The 18,359-nt window shown below is 40.0% G+C and overlaps 1 protein-coding gene across 3 annotated transcripts in view; it reads right to left on the reverse strand.

The window, feature by feature from the left end:
• Nucleotides 1–574: 574 nt before the first annotated feature.
• SRGAP2 (SLIT-ROBO Rho GTPase activating protein 2) overlaps nucleotides 575–18,359 on the reverse strand; it is a 332,663-nt gene continuing 314,878 nt past the window's right edge. For all 3 annotated transcript variants that reach the window (XM_061632118.1, XM_061632116.1, XM_061632117.1), the window contains exons 20-23: nucleotides 16,907–17,087; nucleotides 15,982–16,128; nucleotides 9,742–10,069; nucleotides 575–5,006 (exon numbers count right to left, since the gene is read on the reverse strand). In XM_061632118.1, the coding sequence (XP_061488102.1) occupies nucleotides 4,626–5,006; nucleotides 9,742–10,069; nucleotides 15,982–16,128; nucleotides 16,907–17,087 (1,037 nt within the window). In that variant the 3' untranslated portion in view covers nucleotides 575–4,625. The remainder of the gene's footprint in view (nucleotides 5,007–9,741; nucleotides 10,070–15,981; nucleotides 16,129–16,906; nucleotides 17,088–18,359) is intronic.

Genomic DNA, 18,359 nt, shown 5'->3' on the forward strand with positions numbered 1-18,359 from the left:
CATCTTTCTGAAACAGTAAGCTTATAACCAAATCATGACTTGGTTCTGCTTTCTTCCTGTGTCTTAGGTACATCTTTCATTACAGTTTTATAAATACTCTACTGTAATCTTGCAGTATTTTAAAGCAAACTATGCACTGCACCCCAGAAAAGTTCAGTGAAAGGAAACTTTAATCTTAAAAGGTGTTCAAGTCCTTTGGGCTCTGATCCAGAAAGCCTGTCAACAAAAACTAGATATCAAAGGGAATAGTTACATTCACAATGCTCAAGTGTTCTCGTGCATCGGGGCAAAGACTAGAACTAGGAGTTGGAACCAGCAGCTTGAGAGCTAGGTTTAACCCACTGAAGGCTATTATCAGACACTCTTTCCCTCTCTTCCTCTTGAAATGGTTCAGGAGTGGGCGAGATGAAGTCAAAGGAGGCAGACATGTCAGGGAAATGAGGGACCCTTGCCACCCTACTACCCTCTGAATGGAAAATGAGAAGGATGGAGGATCTCTGCTCTCCCTGGTATGCTTCTCTCTCCCTCCACCCATTTATCTGAAATGGGAGGGGGATGGGAGAGAGAGAAGGGGGAGGAAAAAGAAGACTGGCCTGCAATAGTTGCCAATCAGGGTCAGATATAATTGTCCTGGTCTCAACTAACAGCACTCTATTCAAGTCAAAAGTTGCACAAAGTTACAGTTATATTATGCACGGTTATGCAGAGACATACATTTTTGCAGGTGTGAACCTTGTGGGCAGAAATAGTGTCTGCAGGAAAAACCAGGCCTTCACTTAGCCAGGAGCCTCAGTTGTGGTAGAGGCTCATTAAAAGCCGAATGCCATTCCTGCTGCTTTGCTCTGGCATTTCTATTTCCTATCAGTGGAGAAAGATGTTATCTGAATAGAATAGTATTCAAACAAACAATTGTGTAGTAATAAGAGAATGAAGTATTTCCTCCCCACCACAAAAAGCCTTACAAGGCTTAAGCATGTAAATGATAGATTTATTCATGGTCACAGGGTAATTTAATATCCAGTGCTTCATTATGCAGTCGGCAGAGGTATAAGGGAAACAGGTCTTTTAGCACTGGAGTCATATTTCAATGCATTGACATGTGATCTAAGCCTAGAGGTTCAAAAGGACCTTTAGATCACCACTGCTTGAAAGTAACTGGGATGCTTAGCAATAAGTGAAACATGTTATTCAATTGTCAGCTAGAAAAAATAAGATGTTAACAGCTCAGTCATAAGTACAGAAACTCCAAAGATTATCAGCTAAAGTAATTTTATTTCCCTCCCAAATGTTTATGTATTACCCCCATATATTTGTTAAATGACAATCTTGCACAAGACACTAAACTACATGGTTCCAGATCTCAACATTTTGCTTTGCACTTGACACAGGTAAATCTGCATTTCTCAGGTAGATTTAATATCCTTTCTAAAAAGGAAGGCTATAAAGAATATCCCAGCTCTACCCATGTCATTTTATGGGCATATCTAAACCACAGACAAATGGAACAATCTTCTGCATGGCAGTAAGTCCCACTGTGTTCAGTGAATATTCCCAGGTAACTGTGAATGGGATTGCAGTTTTCAAAAAGAGTATTTGTAGTTCCATGTGTGTGTAAAGAGGAAGCTTAGAGATTTCTAAGAGAACATCTCTCCAAACAAGACTGATCAGGATTCTTTGTGGGACAGCCATGAGAGTTAAGTGATATAAAATCAATATGGTTTGTATTGTAATGCCTAAATCAGCCTTTGGAACCTGGTGCCTTCCAGATGTTTTGGACTACAGCTCCCATCAGCTCGTGCTGGTTGGGGTTCATGGGAGTTGTAACCCAAAACATCTGGAAAGCACTGGATTGCTGAAGGCTGCCCTAAATCTTCAGTAATTCATCCACCAGAGATATGTGGAAAGCACCTCACTTTCCAGTAGTGCAAGGGTATGAAAATCTTTGCAACAGAAACTGATCCAAGCTGCCTAGCCTAGAGATTTTAAATTAGGCAATTTAAGTAGTTTATGATTTTTAAAATAAATATTCCTTGGAGCTTGCCTATGGAAGGATGTTTTCACATGATCATGGCACACATTTAAATTCCAGTTGGACAGCATATGATATGTTGTATATCTTTTGACATTTCTACTCTTTTTCAGTAGGTTCTCCTTAGTGTTGAGGTCAGCCAAAAAGAAAAAAGAAAGTTATATACAAAAAGGTCATAAAAATATCAAGCCATTAATTATTATTTTTAGCCAGTTTACATCCATATACCAAAACACTCTGAAGACATGAAAGAACATCTTGTTCCAAGGTGCCCTGGGTGACTAGTAGAAGGCATGGTATAAAACCTAAACAAAATAAGGCATTGCTAGTATGTGCTTAATATGTTTCCTAGAAAGAAATTCTACCTCCATCCCTGCACCTCATCTTGTGTAGTAGTGACATAACACTAGGCCTGCTTATGCCTTGGGCTAAAGGGAGCTTCATGTGCCTTTAATGATAGGAATAAGGGATTTAGATTTGCCTGTCACAATGCTGCAGGGAAGGCAGAAGTTGTTCCTACCTAACCGGCCATGTTGCTGCTACAGGCACAAAAGCCCTGCTCTGGCCTAGGGGTTGGCAACCTTAACATGATCTTACAAGCCTAAAAACCCAGTAGTTTTGCCTGAGTGAAACACTAATCTTTAAAAAAAATAAAGAATTAAGATTCCTGGATCAGAAGTCTGTCCCACCCTGAGAATGAATGATCAGGCTGCAGCCAGACAAGATCCAAGATGTAGAGGTAACATACACATGCACACAAACGTGTGTTGTGTGTGTGCACACACCAGTGTATTTAAAAGACAACAGCTAGTAAAATGTTACAGAAAAAACTGTTCCTGCCCCCCAAATATTTCACAGGGTTTCTTTTCTATCACTGTTTGTGAGATTGTCAAGTCTTCCTTTAGACATAATTTAAAAACACACATTTTTTCCTAACTTGTAAGGATATTAAAAGAAAATGTCTAACAACCTTATATTAATCTGAAATGACTACTGTAATTTTGTTCACAGATTATGCATTTTGCTTCTATTAAAATATCAGTTACCAACTATTTCATTCATAAAACCACAAGAAAACAGACTGCATCTCACACCCAGAGCATGAGAGAAAACACGTTTCAGTTCCTTATCTTGCCCTTACAGTTGAGGATCAAATAAGTGTGATGGAATCCATTTTAATTCAGTGTTCCTTTGGTGGGTCATGATAGAGGCAGCAGAGAAATTCCGAGTTAGTTATGAAGTCTGCATTTCCTTTTCCTTTTTAAAACGATTGCCATCTTGAAAAATAAATTCCCATTCAATGCAAACATGAGTCCATATAGTCTGTTGGAATTCAGAACAATTATAATCCATCACTGTAAATACCAGATACTAAGATGATACATTTTACTATCTGTAGACTACATACAGACATGATGGCCTAGCACAGAAATATGCTGCATGTCATATTTTATTTTATTTGCCTTATGCTGCCATATCACAAGCTCACAGGAGGCCGAGACACAAGCTGGGGGTGGGGTGGGGTGGGGGGAGAGACAGAGGAGAGAGAAACAGGGTCAAGCTGATAACTCAGATTACCAGTTCCAGAGATTAGGATTGTTAAAAACTGGAGGGGTTGGCTTGAACCTCCCTCTTCTTGGGAAGAACACTGAAGATGTACGCATTTGGAAATGCTACAAGAGAGACAGAGGAAGAAGGAACAGTAGCTGATTTTCAAAACTTAACCCATGTTTTCATTTTGTCTCCCGAGTCTCCATGAGAGTACACTGATGCTGTTTTAGAGAAATTGTTTAAAAATCTAATTACAAAGCATTAATGCTGCTTTTAGCCCTGGAAGCACCAAGCAAAAAATACACGTGGGGAATGTTTAACCATGCAAGCTCTCATACTACTTATTTTCCCCACATAATCACTTCAACTTTAAATGAACACATGCACATGGGCATGCGTCAAACCAAGACTATGCTTGTGTGGCACTTTTCAAGGTTTTCCTTTTTTAACATTGGACAGAAAACATATGCTTAAGAATATGTACTCCTGAAAAAGCTGCAAGCTATAATGTGAACTTAACTGACCTTGTGTGGCACCATTGTGCACTGTAATAATGCACAACAATTAGCCCCAGGCATACCCAAGTCCACCTAAACCAGTGGGATCAAAAACATCCATGGATGAACAATACTGTATTGTATCCCTGTAGTGGTTGAAGCACAGAAGTCCTTTCTATCAACCTCCAAGACATGAGGACATTGAAGGTTTCTGTTAGTGACCAGACACTTGAACAAGGCATTGACTGTTTACCAGGAACAGACCAATCAATTCTGTTTTTTCTTCACTGAATTCACAGTGACCTGATACAAGACTTTCTGTGTCTCAGGCTACACAGTTGTGATGTCCTAGCATCACTGGCGATGGAGGTGCAAAATGAGACTTAACTAGCCGGGGCTTTCCTGTTGGGAGTATCCCAGGCAATAGTATCTTACAAACTAATCTTCAACAGAAGTTCAATACTAATTAAATAGAAATTTCTAGTGTCTCCTTAACAGGGCCCCCTCATCTGAAGCAAAAATGTTATATTCACAGTAGTGTTTTAAGTTCAAACAGTACAGGACTTGTCAGTAGACTGTTGAGATGCTGAAGCAACTGCAGGGCTTGTGGTGTTTGTTTTGGGGAAAACTGTAGGCTTTGGCCTGGTTGCTGGAGGTTTGACCTGGGCAGCCATTTTGACAGACTTTGCTGGCCTGAAGGTGCAGGGAATGTCGCTTGCTGTGCTGGCACTCCTCTGGAAAGCTGGTTCAGAGTCTTTGAGGATCTGAGTATGCAAAGGGCTGGAAGGCTCCGAGGTGGGTGCCACAACAGGGGAGGTTTTCAACGGCTCCAGGGTGTCAAGGACAACATCTGGTGTGTGCTTCACACTGCTTTGCCTTTCCAGCTCCCGGAGCTCATTTAGAGCAGAGTTCATAGTAGCTTCAATATCCTGCAAAAAGAGAGAAGCTGGAGGTGATTACAGGAGCTAGAAACTAGCTTGATTAATTCTCTGTGGCGTCTCAAAAATATTAAGCAAAGGCAAACAGTGGCAGACTCAAAAGGCCAAAGCTGCCCACTACCATTCTTGCCTTGCAAGGTAATATGGATAGGATGGGAAACTGAGCAATCAGAAGACCAGCATACTGCTGTGTGAGGTTGGACATCCAACCCACCAAAACCTTGTATTTAGGGTTCAAGAGGTACAGATTTTAGCTGGATCATACATGTTTTCATGGTTACATGGATGGACTGGAGCCATATTCCCCTTACTCTCTATCAATTGTATCTCTTTTAACCCTTGAAACTAGAGCTCAGGAAACCAGTGGCCTCTAAGGTTTTATTCTGACCTGTCAGGTATGCTTTAACTTGGATTCCTGGATTGAGCAGTGGGTTGGACTCAATGGCCTTATAGGCCCCTTCCAACTCTACTATTCTACGATTCTATTACCTTCTTTTTTTCCTTTTATTTATTTTTATAGCACTTAGGTTGGTAGGACTGTATGTGTGGTACAAAGTATACTAAGGACAGGTTACTGTAGAATTTCAGTCAAGAGTGCATGCCAATTAATAACATTTTTCTAAAGCCATCTCCCCCTAGTCAGATGGCTCATAGGAAAACACTAAAAGTTTTGTGAAGATGCTAACTTATTCCTCTTATCCTTGAGGAAACTGAGACTCCTTAAAATGAGCAATTGCCTAACCCTAAACCTGCAACATGGCACATATTAGCATTTCCTCACTGAAGACACTTGCTATTCTATAGTGTTTCAAAAATCCACAGACTCCTTGAAGATATATGAAAAATGTTGCTCATATGACACTTTCTTCTCACCTTACATGAATGATGCAGGAAATGATGCAAGGGCCACAATCAAGCATCAGTCCAGTGTTTTGTTTTAAATCTTGGCTGAATCATGACCTACAAGTTTACTTAGACATTCAGCTGTGGATGTGGCCTTGACTGGTACAACAGAATTCTTGGACAGCTGCAGTGATTTAGCTTTTCCATGACTCACAGCTTAGCTACAACAGTTTGTTTCCTCATAGGCATTTTTAGGCACATAGAGAAGTAAATCAGTCAAGGAGGAGGATGAACCAAAGATAAGTACCCAATTCCTCCCATCACAGTCTGAAAAGATTGTAAAGCAAAATACAGATCTCAGAAATACTTGTGTCAAATGCAAGACAAGTATCTCATGGTGTTTGAAATGACACCTGAGAAGACATGAAAGTGGAGCTCTAATTCAATACAGCACATTTTTCTTCTATTGATGGTATTTCTCTGTGGAAATACTGGCAGAGAGAAAGAGAGAATGGATAAAAGCAGAGTTTAACTGTAATACAAGAAAGGCTGATATATGTCATTAAAAACATTGCAAAAAGATATCACAGCAATGTGATCCATAGGTAACTTTCTCATAGACAAAGAATTAAATGCACCACCAGTGCAAAGGTCATCTTCGCAGGAGGAGGATTGCAAAAGGTATTACAGACTAGGCTATGGAACAAGGAGTACAGAAGTTGTGTCCTCTGTTCAGGCCACTTAGTATAGCCAAGGCCCAGCCATGGTGGTGATCTCTACCTCCAATCTGTAATGTCAAAGAATGTGAAATGCCTTATGGAACGTCCAGCATCAATTCCAACATGTACCAACATGCTCTTGAAACAGGAAAGATGAGAACACATGTGTACAGGATTGCAGCCCATAGTGTTTATGAACTGGTGATAGGTTCTTCTCATATGAGCATCTTAAAATAAAGAGCTGGACAAGAAAGAAATCTGTCTCCGCCTTGCTACCCACAGGTGGCGTGCAATAAGAGATGAGGGCAATGGGTGCTAGATAGTATATTGCAAGTTTTTGCCTGCTTATTTCCAAGATCAGACTTCTGGAAACTTTGATACACCACTAAGTATGTCAAGGAATGATCTGTTAATATTCAGAGGTATACTTTAATATACTTCCTCCCCCCCGTTTAGAATTAAGATTTTTTTAGAATATACTGATACATGTCTTAACTCCCAAAATAACACAGAATAAATGATGAAATGAAGCATTTCTAGATACTATAGATTGGGCCAGGACCAGGGAGTAAGTATAAAAGCCATTACCTTCAAAACAATAACAAACTCTTCCTCTTTATGAATCTCCCTTTGGCATCTTACAGCCTTGTGGGTCTCTTCCCCCCTCCCTTCAGCATCTGTTCTTGGAATGCCTAGCTTTGTAATAAGAGATTCAAGTGTGTTTAAGCTTTTGACAGATCCATCATGGTGTGAAAAGCAGAAGACCTGGCCAAGCATGCAAGGACAGTACATTTTACAGTTGGAGAGGAAACCAAGGACAAAAATGTACCCTGAGCACACAGTATAGCATCGACAGGCTTAGCTGGATTGCCATTTCTGAAGACTGGAAAGATATTTCAAGCCTCTAGCAGTATTAAACAAATGATTTCTGATATATTCTAAGGTTGCTCAGCTCTATACACATGCTGAATTATTTTTGTTTACCAACATAAAAATTCGGGTAGTGTACCAGTTTCCCTGCTCAGGTTTTAGGAGGTGATATGCATTATTACTGTGGAATGGAGTTTGGATTTAATACTAAAAATCGCTAATCAAGCTAAATCAGCTGAAGGCTTCCCTAGAGAAGACAAAACCACTGGGCTCCCACTGTGGATGGATGGATGGATGGATAAACGCGTAGGCTTGTGTTTCACTCTGGACCAATAAAATTAGAATGTTGCATTATCAATATTGTGTGAAAACAGTACTCATTTCAAAGGTGAAGAAGAGGAGGAGAATCACATGATGGTGAGGACTTTAAAGTTCTTTCTCCCTCTCATCTGGACAGAAATATCTAAACAAGAGAGATTTATTTACTGTGTAGGCTTTATGCTAACTTAGTCTAAGTCTCAGCACCCACATCCAGCCACAGTTGTGTACATACCAGTGAAACCATTCCCTATCCCTGCCAACAGAAACGAAGATATCTGCTTTGTTTGAAGATAGCTCCTTATCACTGACTGAAACTGACTGAGAAGCAAGAGAAAATGGACTAGGAAAATCCTATACAAACAGGACGGGTTGCTGTGCTCTTTCGTGATCCTTCAACCCCTAACCACAGTCAGACAAATTCATAGAACTGGCTGTGCGCTTAAAACACAGACATCAAACACCCAGTTTTTCAAACATTCTGGACTTTGAGATTCTAACACAGCACTAGGACTACAAATTTATTTCTTTATTTTGGTAATAGACCCCTGAATTTTGGAATACATAGAATATTAATATTGTATACAGCTCTATTTCTGCCAAAGCCTTTACAAGCATTTATCCCAAATGATTCAGGGGAAACAGTTACATGATAAAGCTTTATTAATCATAACAGTAACTGGAAAAGACACAGCATAATGAAGTAAGATGGGATTTTTAATTCAGAAAATTGTGCTACAGAAAACAGGATGGGTGAGAGTAGTCATGATGGTTTTATGGCAGAGCTATGACCTCCATTCCCTGACTGCTTGTCTCATAAAAGTTCTACATTATCAACTATAGAAACAGAAAAGTAGGAATATACAATGTTAAAACAGGCATGCTTCCACACACTTCTCACCAAGGTGCATCACCTGAGTGGCAAGAGATGAGTTTTATTATACAAGATGATAAAATCCAATGGAAGAGGTATGTGCTATATAAAACACAGGAATTCTAGAAAGCATGTGGTCCCTTTCAACTTCCATATTTGTATCTAAAAGTCCTGGCTGAGCAGAAAGAGGTAAAGTTAAGTGACTTCCTGCTTGCCTTGGGAGACTTCTGATGCCGGAAGCACAGGAATCTGGCCAAATACCTTAATTCTATACTGCCTGTGAAAACTGCTTATATTTTCAAAAACCATATTCAGAAGGAGCTGTAGTTCAAAACATCTGCAGGGTACCAGGTTGGGGAAATCTAGGTTGGGGAAAACTAACAGGAAACATACTCTACCATTAGTATTCTGCTATGACTGGAACTAAGAGGACTAGGTTCTTATAGTTTTATCCATCTCGACGTTTTAGCAATTCCCTCATGGATATGTAAAGAGTGGAAACAATTAACCTTCTCTCAAAGTTTAAGTGAGTCACATGTGATCAAAATCTGGTCATGTAGCCAAGATTCTCAATAAAATCCATATGTCAGCACCCTAACTGGTACTCTTTGATACAGGTAATTTTTAACCTTTATGAATCTTTGGAAATTGGTCTTAAGCTGCTTAAACATAGGAGCTGTTTCATGCTTTTTTGATTGACTAGACATGCAGCAATCACAAACCGAGCTGACGTTTTAGAACTGAACAGAAATTTAAATTTTTTCAAATTTAAATTTTTTTTTAAATTCAGAGGTTACCTCAGAATTCAAAACTTGACTTGTTTTGATCACCTCTAAGGGGACATTTCCTGATCTGAAGCAAATACTGAAGCAAAATATAAAATATTGATATCAAATAACACTTGTTGCCAAATACACAACATTCACAGAACAGGTAGAAAATATTTGAGTATTATATGAAGGTTTAATGAATATTCAACATCAAAATTCATAAAGGATATATATATATTTAAGAGAATGGGTAACATGGGGTGGAGATATTTTTTGGTACTGTATGAAAGTTAAGCCCCATCTTACCTCAACCTGGCCTAGGATCTTATTACCTGTGCAATGACTTCAGGATCCATGGGGCGGTGGTTATTAAAGCTCTTTGACCTTCCTGCAGCCACATTTTTCCGGATGTGGGGGCTATCTATCCTGTTCTTCAGAGAGGCATGCCGGCTGAGAGAATTGAGGCTCCCATGGCCACTGATGGAGCATGCATCTGGTACCTCCTTTGGGAGACTTTGGCTCATAATGGGTTGTGAGGAGGGACGGGAACTGGCCATGGCTCCTGCTGGAGCTGGCTCTCCCAGGGAGCTGGGCAGACCATGGCTGTCACTTTGACGGAAAGCTCTTCGTATGCTGCCAGACTCGGGTCTCTTTCTTTGCCTGTCATCATAAAAGCAGCATTGGAAAGGGTTTTTATAAAGTGTTACACAAGTAGCATTTCAACAGAGGCAATCCCAGAAAGGCAATGAAAGCATACTGAAATAATTAAATAAGCATTCCATAATAATTCACCTTTTTCACTCTGCTTGTAATAACAAGCCAGCATGAGGCTTAGTGTGTTGGAACAGGAATGGGGAGCCCAGGTTCAAATCCCCACTTAGCCATAAACCTCACTGGGTGATCTGGAGCCAGTTATCATCCTTCAGTCTAACCCACTTATGAGGAAAATGGGGGAAAGAATCATGCATACCCCTCTGGGCTCTTTGAAGGAATGGCAGGATATAAATGTAATATATAACTGCTTGATTTAAATAGCAGGTTTCAACATTCTTGGCAATCAGATGGAAAATGTTTCATTATTATGAAGTAAACACTTAAACAAGTGTTAGCCTATTGACCTAAACGTCAAAGCTGCAACTAGTTGTATATTTCTGATGGGACAAAAGATGAGCAGGGATGCCTTCAAAAGCTAAATGAGATGAACTATTGGCCCAGCACATCAAGACAATTCAAGGATTCTTAAGCATTTAAAAAAAAAATATGAATGAGAAATGCTTTCCATTACAACAAACATATGCAGCAGCTTAGGAATGGGTTTATTTATATTTATTTATATATAAAATACCTGCATATTGCAATGTCATAAAAATATCAAAGTGGTTTACAACAATCATATCTATACAATAAAAACCCATAAAAATTTAAAATCACAGATCACCCATTGACCATTACAGAAAATATTTTCTTAATTGTCTGCACAAGCCTGGTGTTACAGAAAGGCTTTCAGCAAACTTTTGAAGGTTAACATAGAAGGTGCTTGCTGAACCTCTACTGGAAGAGCATTCCACAGGACTGGGCTGATGACACACAAAGGCTTGGTTTTCTGTCAATGTCAAATGAGCCTCACTAATCTGGGGGACAACCAACAACACTCCTCCAGATCATCTTGGTGACCGAGCTAGGACATAAGGGTTCAAGCAGTCCCTAAGGTACTCTGGCTGTAATTTGTTGACAGCTTTGTAAATTAATACAAGATCTTGAACCTGTCAGTACTAAATGAGCAGCCAGTGCAGATGTTTTAACCATGGCACCACATGTTGTCAGCCATGTGCCCCCAACAGCATTATGCACCAGCTGGGGCTTCCGGACCAGGTCCAAGGGCAGCCCCACACACAGTGTGTTGCAGTAATCCAGCCTCAAGGTTACCAGCACACGGACTATAGTGGTCAGGCTATCCCTTTTAAGGTTCCATTCTAAGTATCTGTCTCACAGAGCAAGCAAACCATTACAAATTCAGACTAGATTCATTGTCGTAGAAAACAATGAGCAGAGAGTCCAATCCTTTTGAGGAAGTGGGGTTAGTTGGGCATGCTTTTGTTATTCCAGGGAGAACAAAACACTGGATAGGAACCGCAATAATGTGAAGTGAATTGCACTGTTGGCTTATCCTAGTTAAGCCTTTAAAGCCAACCATAAGGAACTCTTTTTTATGCATGTGAACTTTTGGGTAGCTCTACTGGGAATCATATAAAAAAGAACTAAGAGATTGTTATTACTGGTAGTAATGATGCAGATAGTGTGGCAGGAATTCCTTCTTTTGAGATTGATGGAACACAATGGGAATGGAGAAAGATGGGAGAATGGTAGATTCTCAGGCACTCAATATACATCCTAATATACACAGAAAACATTCTTCTACATAAAATAATGCCATCAGGACAGGACTTTGGGGCAGATGTCCAGCGCCCCACTCAGAAGAATGAGACCCCTCACCAAATATGGCAGGGCTGGACACATTACCCCTGGATGGGATCACACTTTCCCTGAAGGAGCAGGTCTGTAGTTTGGAGTTGCTCTTGGATTCAGTGCTGTCACTGGAGGCATGGGTGTTCTCAGTGACTGTTGTTGTTATGTGCCTTCAAATCGATTACGACTTATGGCGACCCTATGAATCAGTGACGTCCAAGAGCATCTGTCATGAACCACCCTGTTCAGATCTTGTAAGTTCAGGTCTGTGGCTTCCTTTATGGAATCAATCAATTTTGGTCTTCCTCTTTTTCTACTCCCTTCTGTTTTCCCCAACATTATGGTATTTTCTAGTGAATCATGTCTTCTCATTATGTGTCCAAAGTATGATAACCTCAGTTTTATCATTTTAGCTTCTAGTGATAGTTCTGGTTTAATTTGTGCTAACACGCAATTATTTGTCTTTTTCACAGTCCATGGTATGCACAAAGCTCTCCTCCAACACCACATTTCAAATGAGTTGATTTTTCTCTTATCCACTTTTTTAATTGTCCAACTTTCACATCCATACACAGAGATCGGGAATACAACACTATGAATAATCCTGACTTTAGTTTTCAGTGATACATCTTTGCATTTGAGGACCTTTTCTAGTTCTCTCACAGCTGCCCTCCCCAGTCCTAGCCGCCTTCTGATTTCTTGACTATGGTCTCCATCTTGGTTAATGACTGTGCCAAGGTATTGATAATCCTTGACAAGTTCAATGTCCTCATTGTCAACTTTAAAGTTACATAAATCTTCTGTTGGCATTACGTTAGTCTTTGTGACGTTCAGCTGTAGTCCTGCTTTTGTGCTTTCCTCTTTAACTTTCATCAGCATTTGTTTCAAATCATTACTGGCTTCTGCTACTAGTATGGTATTGTCTGCATATCTTAAATTATTGATATTTCTCCCTCCAGTTTTCACACCTCCTTCATCTTGGTCCAATCCTGCTTTCCATACGATATGTTCTGCATATAGATTAAACAAATAGGGTGATAAAATACACCCTTCTCACACTCTTTCCGATGTGGAACCAATCGGTTTCTCCATATTCTGTCCTTACAGTAGCCTCTTGTCCAGAGTATAGGTTGCGCATCAAGACAATCAGATGCTGTGGCACCCCCATTTCTTTTAAAGCATTCCAGAGTTTTTCATGATCTACACAATCAAAGGCTTTGCTGTAATCTATAAAGCACAGGGTGATTTGCTTCTGAAATTCCTTGGTCCGTTCCATTATCCAACGTATGTTTGTGATAAGATCTCCGGTACCTCTTCCTTTTCTAAATCCAGCTTGGACATCTGGCATTTCTCGCTCCATATATGGTAAGAGCCTTTGTTGTAGAATCTTAAGCATTACTTTACTTGCATGGGCTATTAAGGCAATAGTTTCCCTGGGATCCCCTTTCTTTGGAATTGGGATATATAGTGAACGTTTCCAGTCTGTGGGCCATTTTTTCTTTTCCATATTTGTTGACAATTTTTTGTCAAAATTTGGACAGATTCAGTCTCAGTAGCTTATAACAACTCTATTGGTATGCCATCTGATCCTGGGGATTTGTTTCTACCAAGAATTTTAAGAGCAGCTTTCACCTCACATTCTAAAATTTCTGGTTCTTCATCATATGGTTCCTCCATGAATGAATCTGTCATCCTGGCATCCCTTTTATAGAGTTCTTCAGTGTATTGCTTCCATCTTCCTTTTATTTTATCTCGGTCAGTCAATGTGTTCCTCTGTTGATTATTCAACATCCCTACTCTTGGTTTAAATTTCCCTTTAATTTCTCTAATCTTTTGGAATAGGGCTCTTGTTCTTCCCTTTTTGTTGTCCTCTTCTATTTCTATACAATAACTACTGTAATAGTTCTCTTTGTCCCTACGTACTAGTCGCTGTATTGTTGCATTTAGGGTTCTAACCATGGTTCTATCTCCTTTTGCTTTCTTTCTCTCTTTAACCATTTTAAGCGTTTCATCAGTCATCCATTGAGGTCTTTCTCTCTTTTTAGCTAGGTATTATCTTTTTGCATTCTTCTCTGATAATGTCTCTGACTTCAATCCATTGTTCTTCTGGTTCTCTGTCAACTAAGTTTAAAGCCTCAAATCTGTTCCTTATTTGATTTTTATATTCTTGTGGGATGTTGTTTAAATTGTATTTTGGCATTATGATTGCTTTGTTCTTCTTCTTTACCAGCTTCAGTTGCTAAGATAGCTATGGCTGTTCCTGGATCGGGAAAACTCGACAGTTGTCCATGCACTGTTAACCTCAGGGTTGGATTACTGCAATGTGCTCTATGTGAGGCTACCCTTGAGGTTGGTCTGGAAGCTGCAGCTGGTGCAGAACACAGTGGCTAGGTTGCCTGTTGGGGACATATAACACCTTGCTTGCTAATCTACTACCAGGCCAAGTTCAAGGTTTTTGTACTAATACATAGTCCTTATACAGTCCAGGACTAGGTTGCAACTGGTACAAAACGCGGCGGTGCGCCTGATTAAAGGCAACTGCCGGCAAGATCACATCACTCCAGTGCTGAAGGGGTTGCACTGGTTACCAGTTGTTTACCGGGCCCAATTCAAGGTGTTGGTTTTGACCTTTAACTCCCTACACAGTTTCGGCCCAGTCTATCTGAAGGAGCGCCTCCAGCATCATCAGCAATGCCGCCCTACAAGATCAGCCTCAAAAGACCTTATCTCCATCCCACTAGTTAAAACAGCCAAACTGGTGAGGAATAGGGAGAGGGCATGTTCAATTGTGGCCCCCACCCTGTGGAACTCCCTACCAAATGATCTCCGTCATGCCCCCTCTATGATGGACTTCTGCTGGGCCTTAAAGACCTGGCTCTTCAGGCAGGCTTTTGGGGTGAGTTAGGTTTTATTATTCTGGTTTGAGATTTTAAATGTTTTAATGTATTTGGATGTTTTATACTGTACATCGCCCAGAGTGGCTGGATAACCAGCCAGATGGGCGACTAATACATTCAATAAATAAATAAAATAGTTTACTTGGGAGGCTGCCTTATTCCTTACATACCCAGTCTGCAGGTCTGCAGGAGTTTTTTCCCCTGCAGGTTCCACAGTAACTAGAGCAGGGCTTGATATATAACAGGTGCCCACTATCTGTACTTTCCAAAAACAACTGCAAACATTTTTGTTCCACAGGCTTTCCCAGCTGGATGAATGGGTCTTGGCCATGGGTGTCAATTTTGTTTTGTTTTAAATATATCTGCTCTTATTTTTATTTTTAATGGGTTTTTTGCTGTTTTTATTTGCCTTGAGATGATTTTAGAAGGCAATTAATAAGTGGATGATGATGATACTATATAAACTAAATGTAAACATACTGCCTTCAAGTCAATTCCGACTTATTGCAACTCTATGAATAGGGTTTTCATGAGGCTGAGAGGCAGTGACTGGCCCAAGGTCACCCAGTGAGCTTCATGGCTATGTGGGGATTCAAACCCTGGTCTCCCAGGTCGTAGTCCAACACCTTAACCACTATACCACACTGGCTCTCACTGTATAAACTAACCAAGTGCAAAATTTAATGGATTGATCAAGGAATAATTGAAGATGATATCCTGGCAGGATATGGGAAGTATAGTTATATTGTACTTTAAACAGCCCTCACAAGGTGGCAACTTATGACAAGAGGAGATCCATTAAAGTACATTTCAGTTGTCAAACCATAAGAACATACTATCATAAGAAAGCAGTCCAAAGAATCAAGTGGCACAAAAACAGTGTTAAATAGATAAAACACAGATAAAATTCCTCATTCTAAACAATGAACTCTTCTTTGTGCAAAAATGAAAAGCTGATCATTATCATCACTCCCAAAATTCTGCCCAAAATGGTTCACAACATATCAAATAGACAATAAATGCAACAATTCAAAAAGCATAGTGAAAACAATTATGACAATAACGTCAATAAATACAGAAAATAAATCCATACATTATATAAAACAATACAAATAAGCTAACCTAGTTTAACACCTTAAAACTAAATGAGAGAGAATAATGCCCAACTCAGAAATACAAATAATATACAAAACTGATATTGACTCTTACTTATTGATATTTGCAAGATAAATGTCTGCAACGTGGCTCCCACTTGGACAGTTGGAGCCAGCTCTGGCGGTCACTTTTTCTTCAGGTGGCTCAGAATTTACTTCTATTTCAGATTTTGGGCTTGATCTTTCTGATACGCCATCCTCACTAGAAAGGAAAAGAAGTCACAACTATATAACCTATGCTATATACTCAAGATATGCCACAGTAGGTGTCAAGAGCCAGATTTCTTTTGCTTTGTATTACATCTGATTTTAATGCTTTACTCAAAAGCTGTGTGGTGTACTTAGACCCTGAAAGCAGCCAAAAGTTAACTTGCAAAAGATGCTCTGTCCAAGGGGATTTTATTGACTACATCGAGGAGCCTGGTCAAATGAAGCAACGGGCAGATACATAGGAGGGCGGACTGGATAGCAAGGGGCCTCTAACCTAACTATGAGGAAAGACCTGGTCATGCTTAGCCATTAGATTAATGAGAGACATGGCAGCAACCTTGTGATATCTGAAGGGCTGCAATGCAGAAGATGGAGCAAACCTGTTTTGCTCTAGATAGAAGGCAGGGCTAAAATCCATTGGTGGAAATCAAAGGGAAGCAGATTCTGACTAATCATTAGGAGTACCTCCTAACAGTAGCAGCTGTTTAAAGATGGAACGGTCTGCTGCAGGAAGTGTAGGCTCTCCTTCACTAGAGGTATTTGTGCAGAGGTTGGATGTTACAACTACAGCATTCCTGACAGATTTAAGATTCTGGATTGCAGATCCTGGATTAAGCATGGGGTTGGACATGATCCCTTCCAATTTTATATTTTTAATATGCTAAGGTGCACATAGACATTTCAAGACATCCTCTTCCTCAGAAGCAATGTTAAACCTGAATTCTGTTTCTCCAAGTACTGTGCCCTTATGGTGTTAAAAGGTAACATACGTGTCTTGGACAACGATGTACTGATGGGGGATCAGACCATCAATTCCATTGTGACGGCCCTCCCACCAGTCATCAGAGGCTCGTTGATAAAGCAGGAGAGAAGCCCCCTTCTTAAAAGAGAGTTCACGTGCTGTGCGGCCAGCGTAGTCAAATTTGGCTATTGCTTCAATAGGTTCACATTCTACAAGAAAAAGAAACAAATTTTAATGAATTCTCATGTTTATAATCCAGCAAAGTTTAAACCATTGGCCTCAAAAAAAGAAAAAGAAAAAAAGGAGAATTTACTTCTTCAAAGATCTACATATGTTGTCAGTAGAGATAAAGGTCAAATGCACATTAAAATGGAGAACAGGCCAGTCAGAAGTACATTATATACCCTCCAAATTGGAATGGGTTCAGTGCAATTAGCAAAAATGGTCACATATGTTTACCCCTTTGGTGAACCCAAACCAACTAGACTGGCAATCAAGAGGAAGGTCAGCAGAATTTCCAGACACACAGTAGTAATAAAATCTGCACTGAGCAGCTAATTGTTCAGATGGACGAGCCAGGCCACAGACAGTTATTATATAGCCACAAGAGTGGCTGTATACTATAGCCAGCATGGATTTTTCACATTCCACAATGTTAAATTGAAAAAAACCCATAGGCTCATTTCAAAACAAAACCTTACAAAATGTATAGTCCTGAACTCAGAAACACGTGCTTAACAACCCTCTAAGTTTTCATGGAGATACACAAAACACCTCTGTTGGACTTTTCTCTGTCAGTGTCAGTGGTCTCATAATTTGTTGAAATTAATTAAAAATCAGCCATGTTCACAGAGTACCTGTAATCCTATTACTGATCTTGCCCCATACTCTGACCTTCATGTTCTGCAATTTAAAAGTTAAAAAAATGCACAGCTGATTTTTAATTAATTTAAGAAATTTAACATTAGAGTCAATGATAAGCACCACTCACCACATGCTCAGAGGCACGTTATCAAATTCTTCGAAGCTACACAGGAAGTGGATTGAACTGTGAAAGACCAACCCAAATTGTGTTTGCATTTTGACAAATTTGTAGGGCAGTACAGTATCTCAGAGGAGATCAGATCTCCTGCTGCCTTCTGCATTCACTACAGCTGCCCAATTTCCCTGCTTTTTAAAGTTTAATAGAAATATCTGTTGGCTATAGGTATGTTCTCAAACCGCAAGGGTTTTTTTGCCTATTAGTGAATTAAATAAAGCCTGGTGGGACCTTAATGGCTCCTTGGGCTACTGGATCTTGCAGAGTCTGAAAGCTGCAGTAGAACTTCCAGTCACCTGCTGCTGTGGTACTGCAGAGCAGCTGAGAGCAAGCCAGCAATCCCCTCTGCCTGCCTGCTGCCCTGGGCCCCATTGCACAGAGTCCAAAGTTCAAGACCCCTGGTGCATCACACATTAAAAATAACTTAGACCCTGATGCATGG

Source organism: Rhineura floridana, chromosome 6, assembly GCF_030035675.1.
Source record: "Rhineura floridana isolate rRhiFlo1 chromosome 6, rRhiFlo1.hap2, whole genome shotgun sequence".
In the NCBI taxonomy this organism is placed as follows: Eukaryota; Metazoa; Chordata; class Lepidosauria; order Squamata; family Rhineuridae; genus Rhineura; species Rhineura floridana.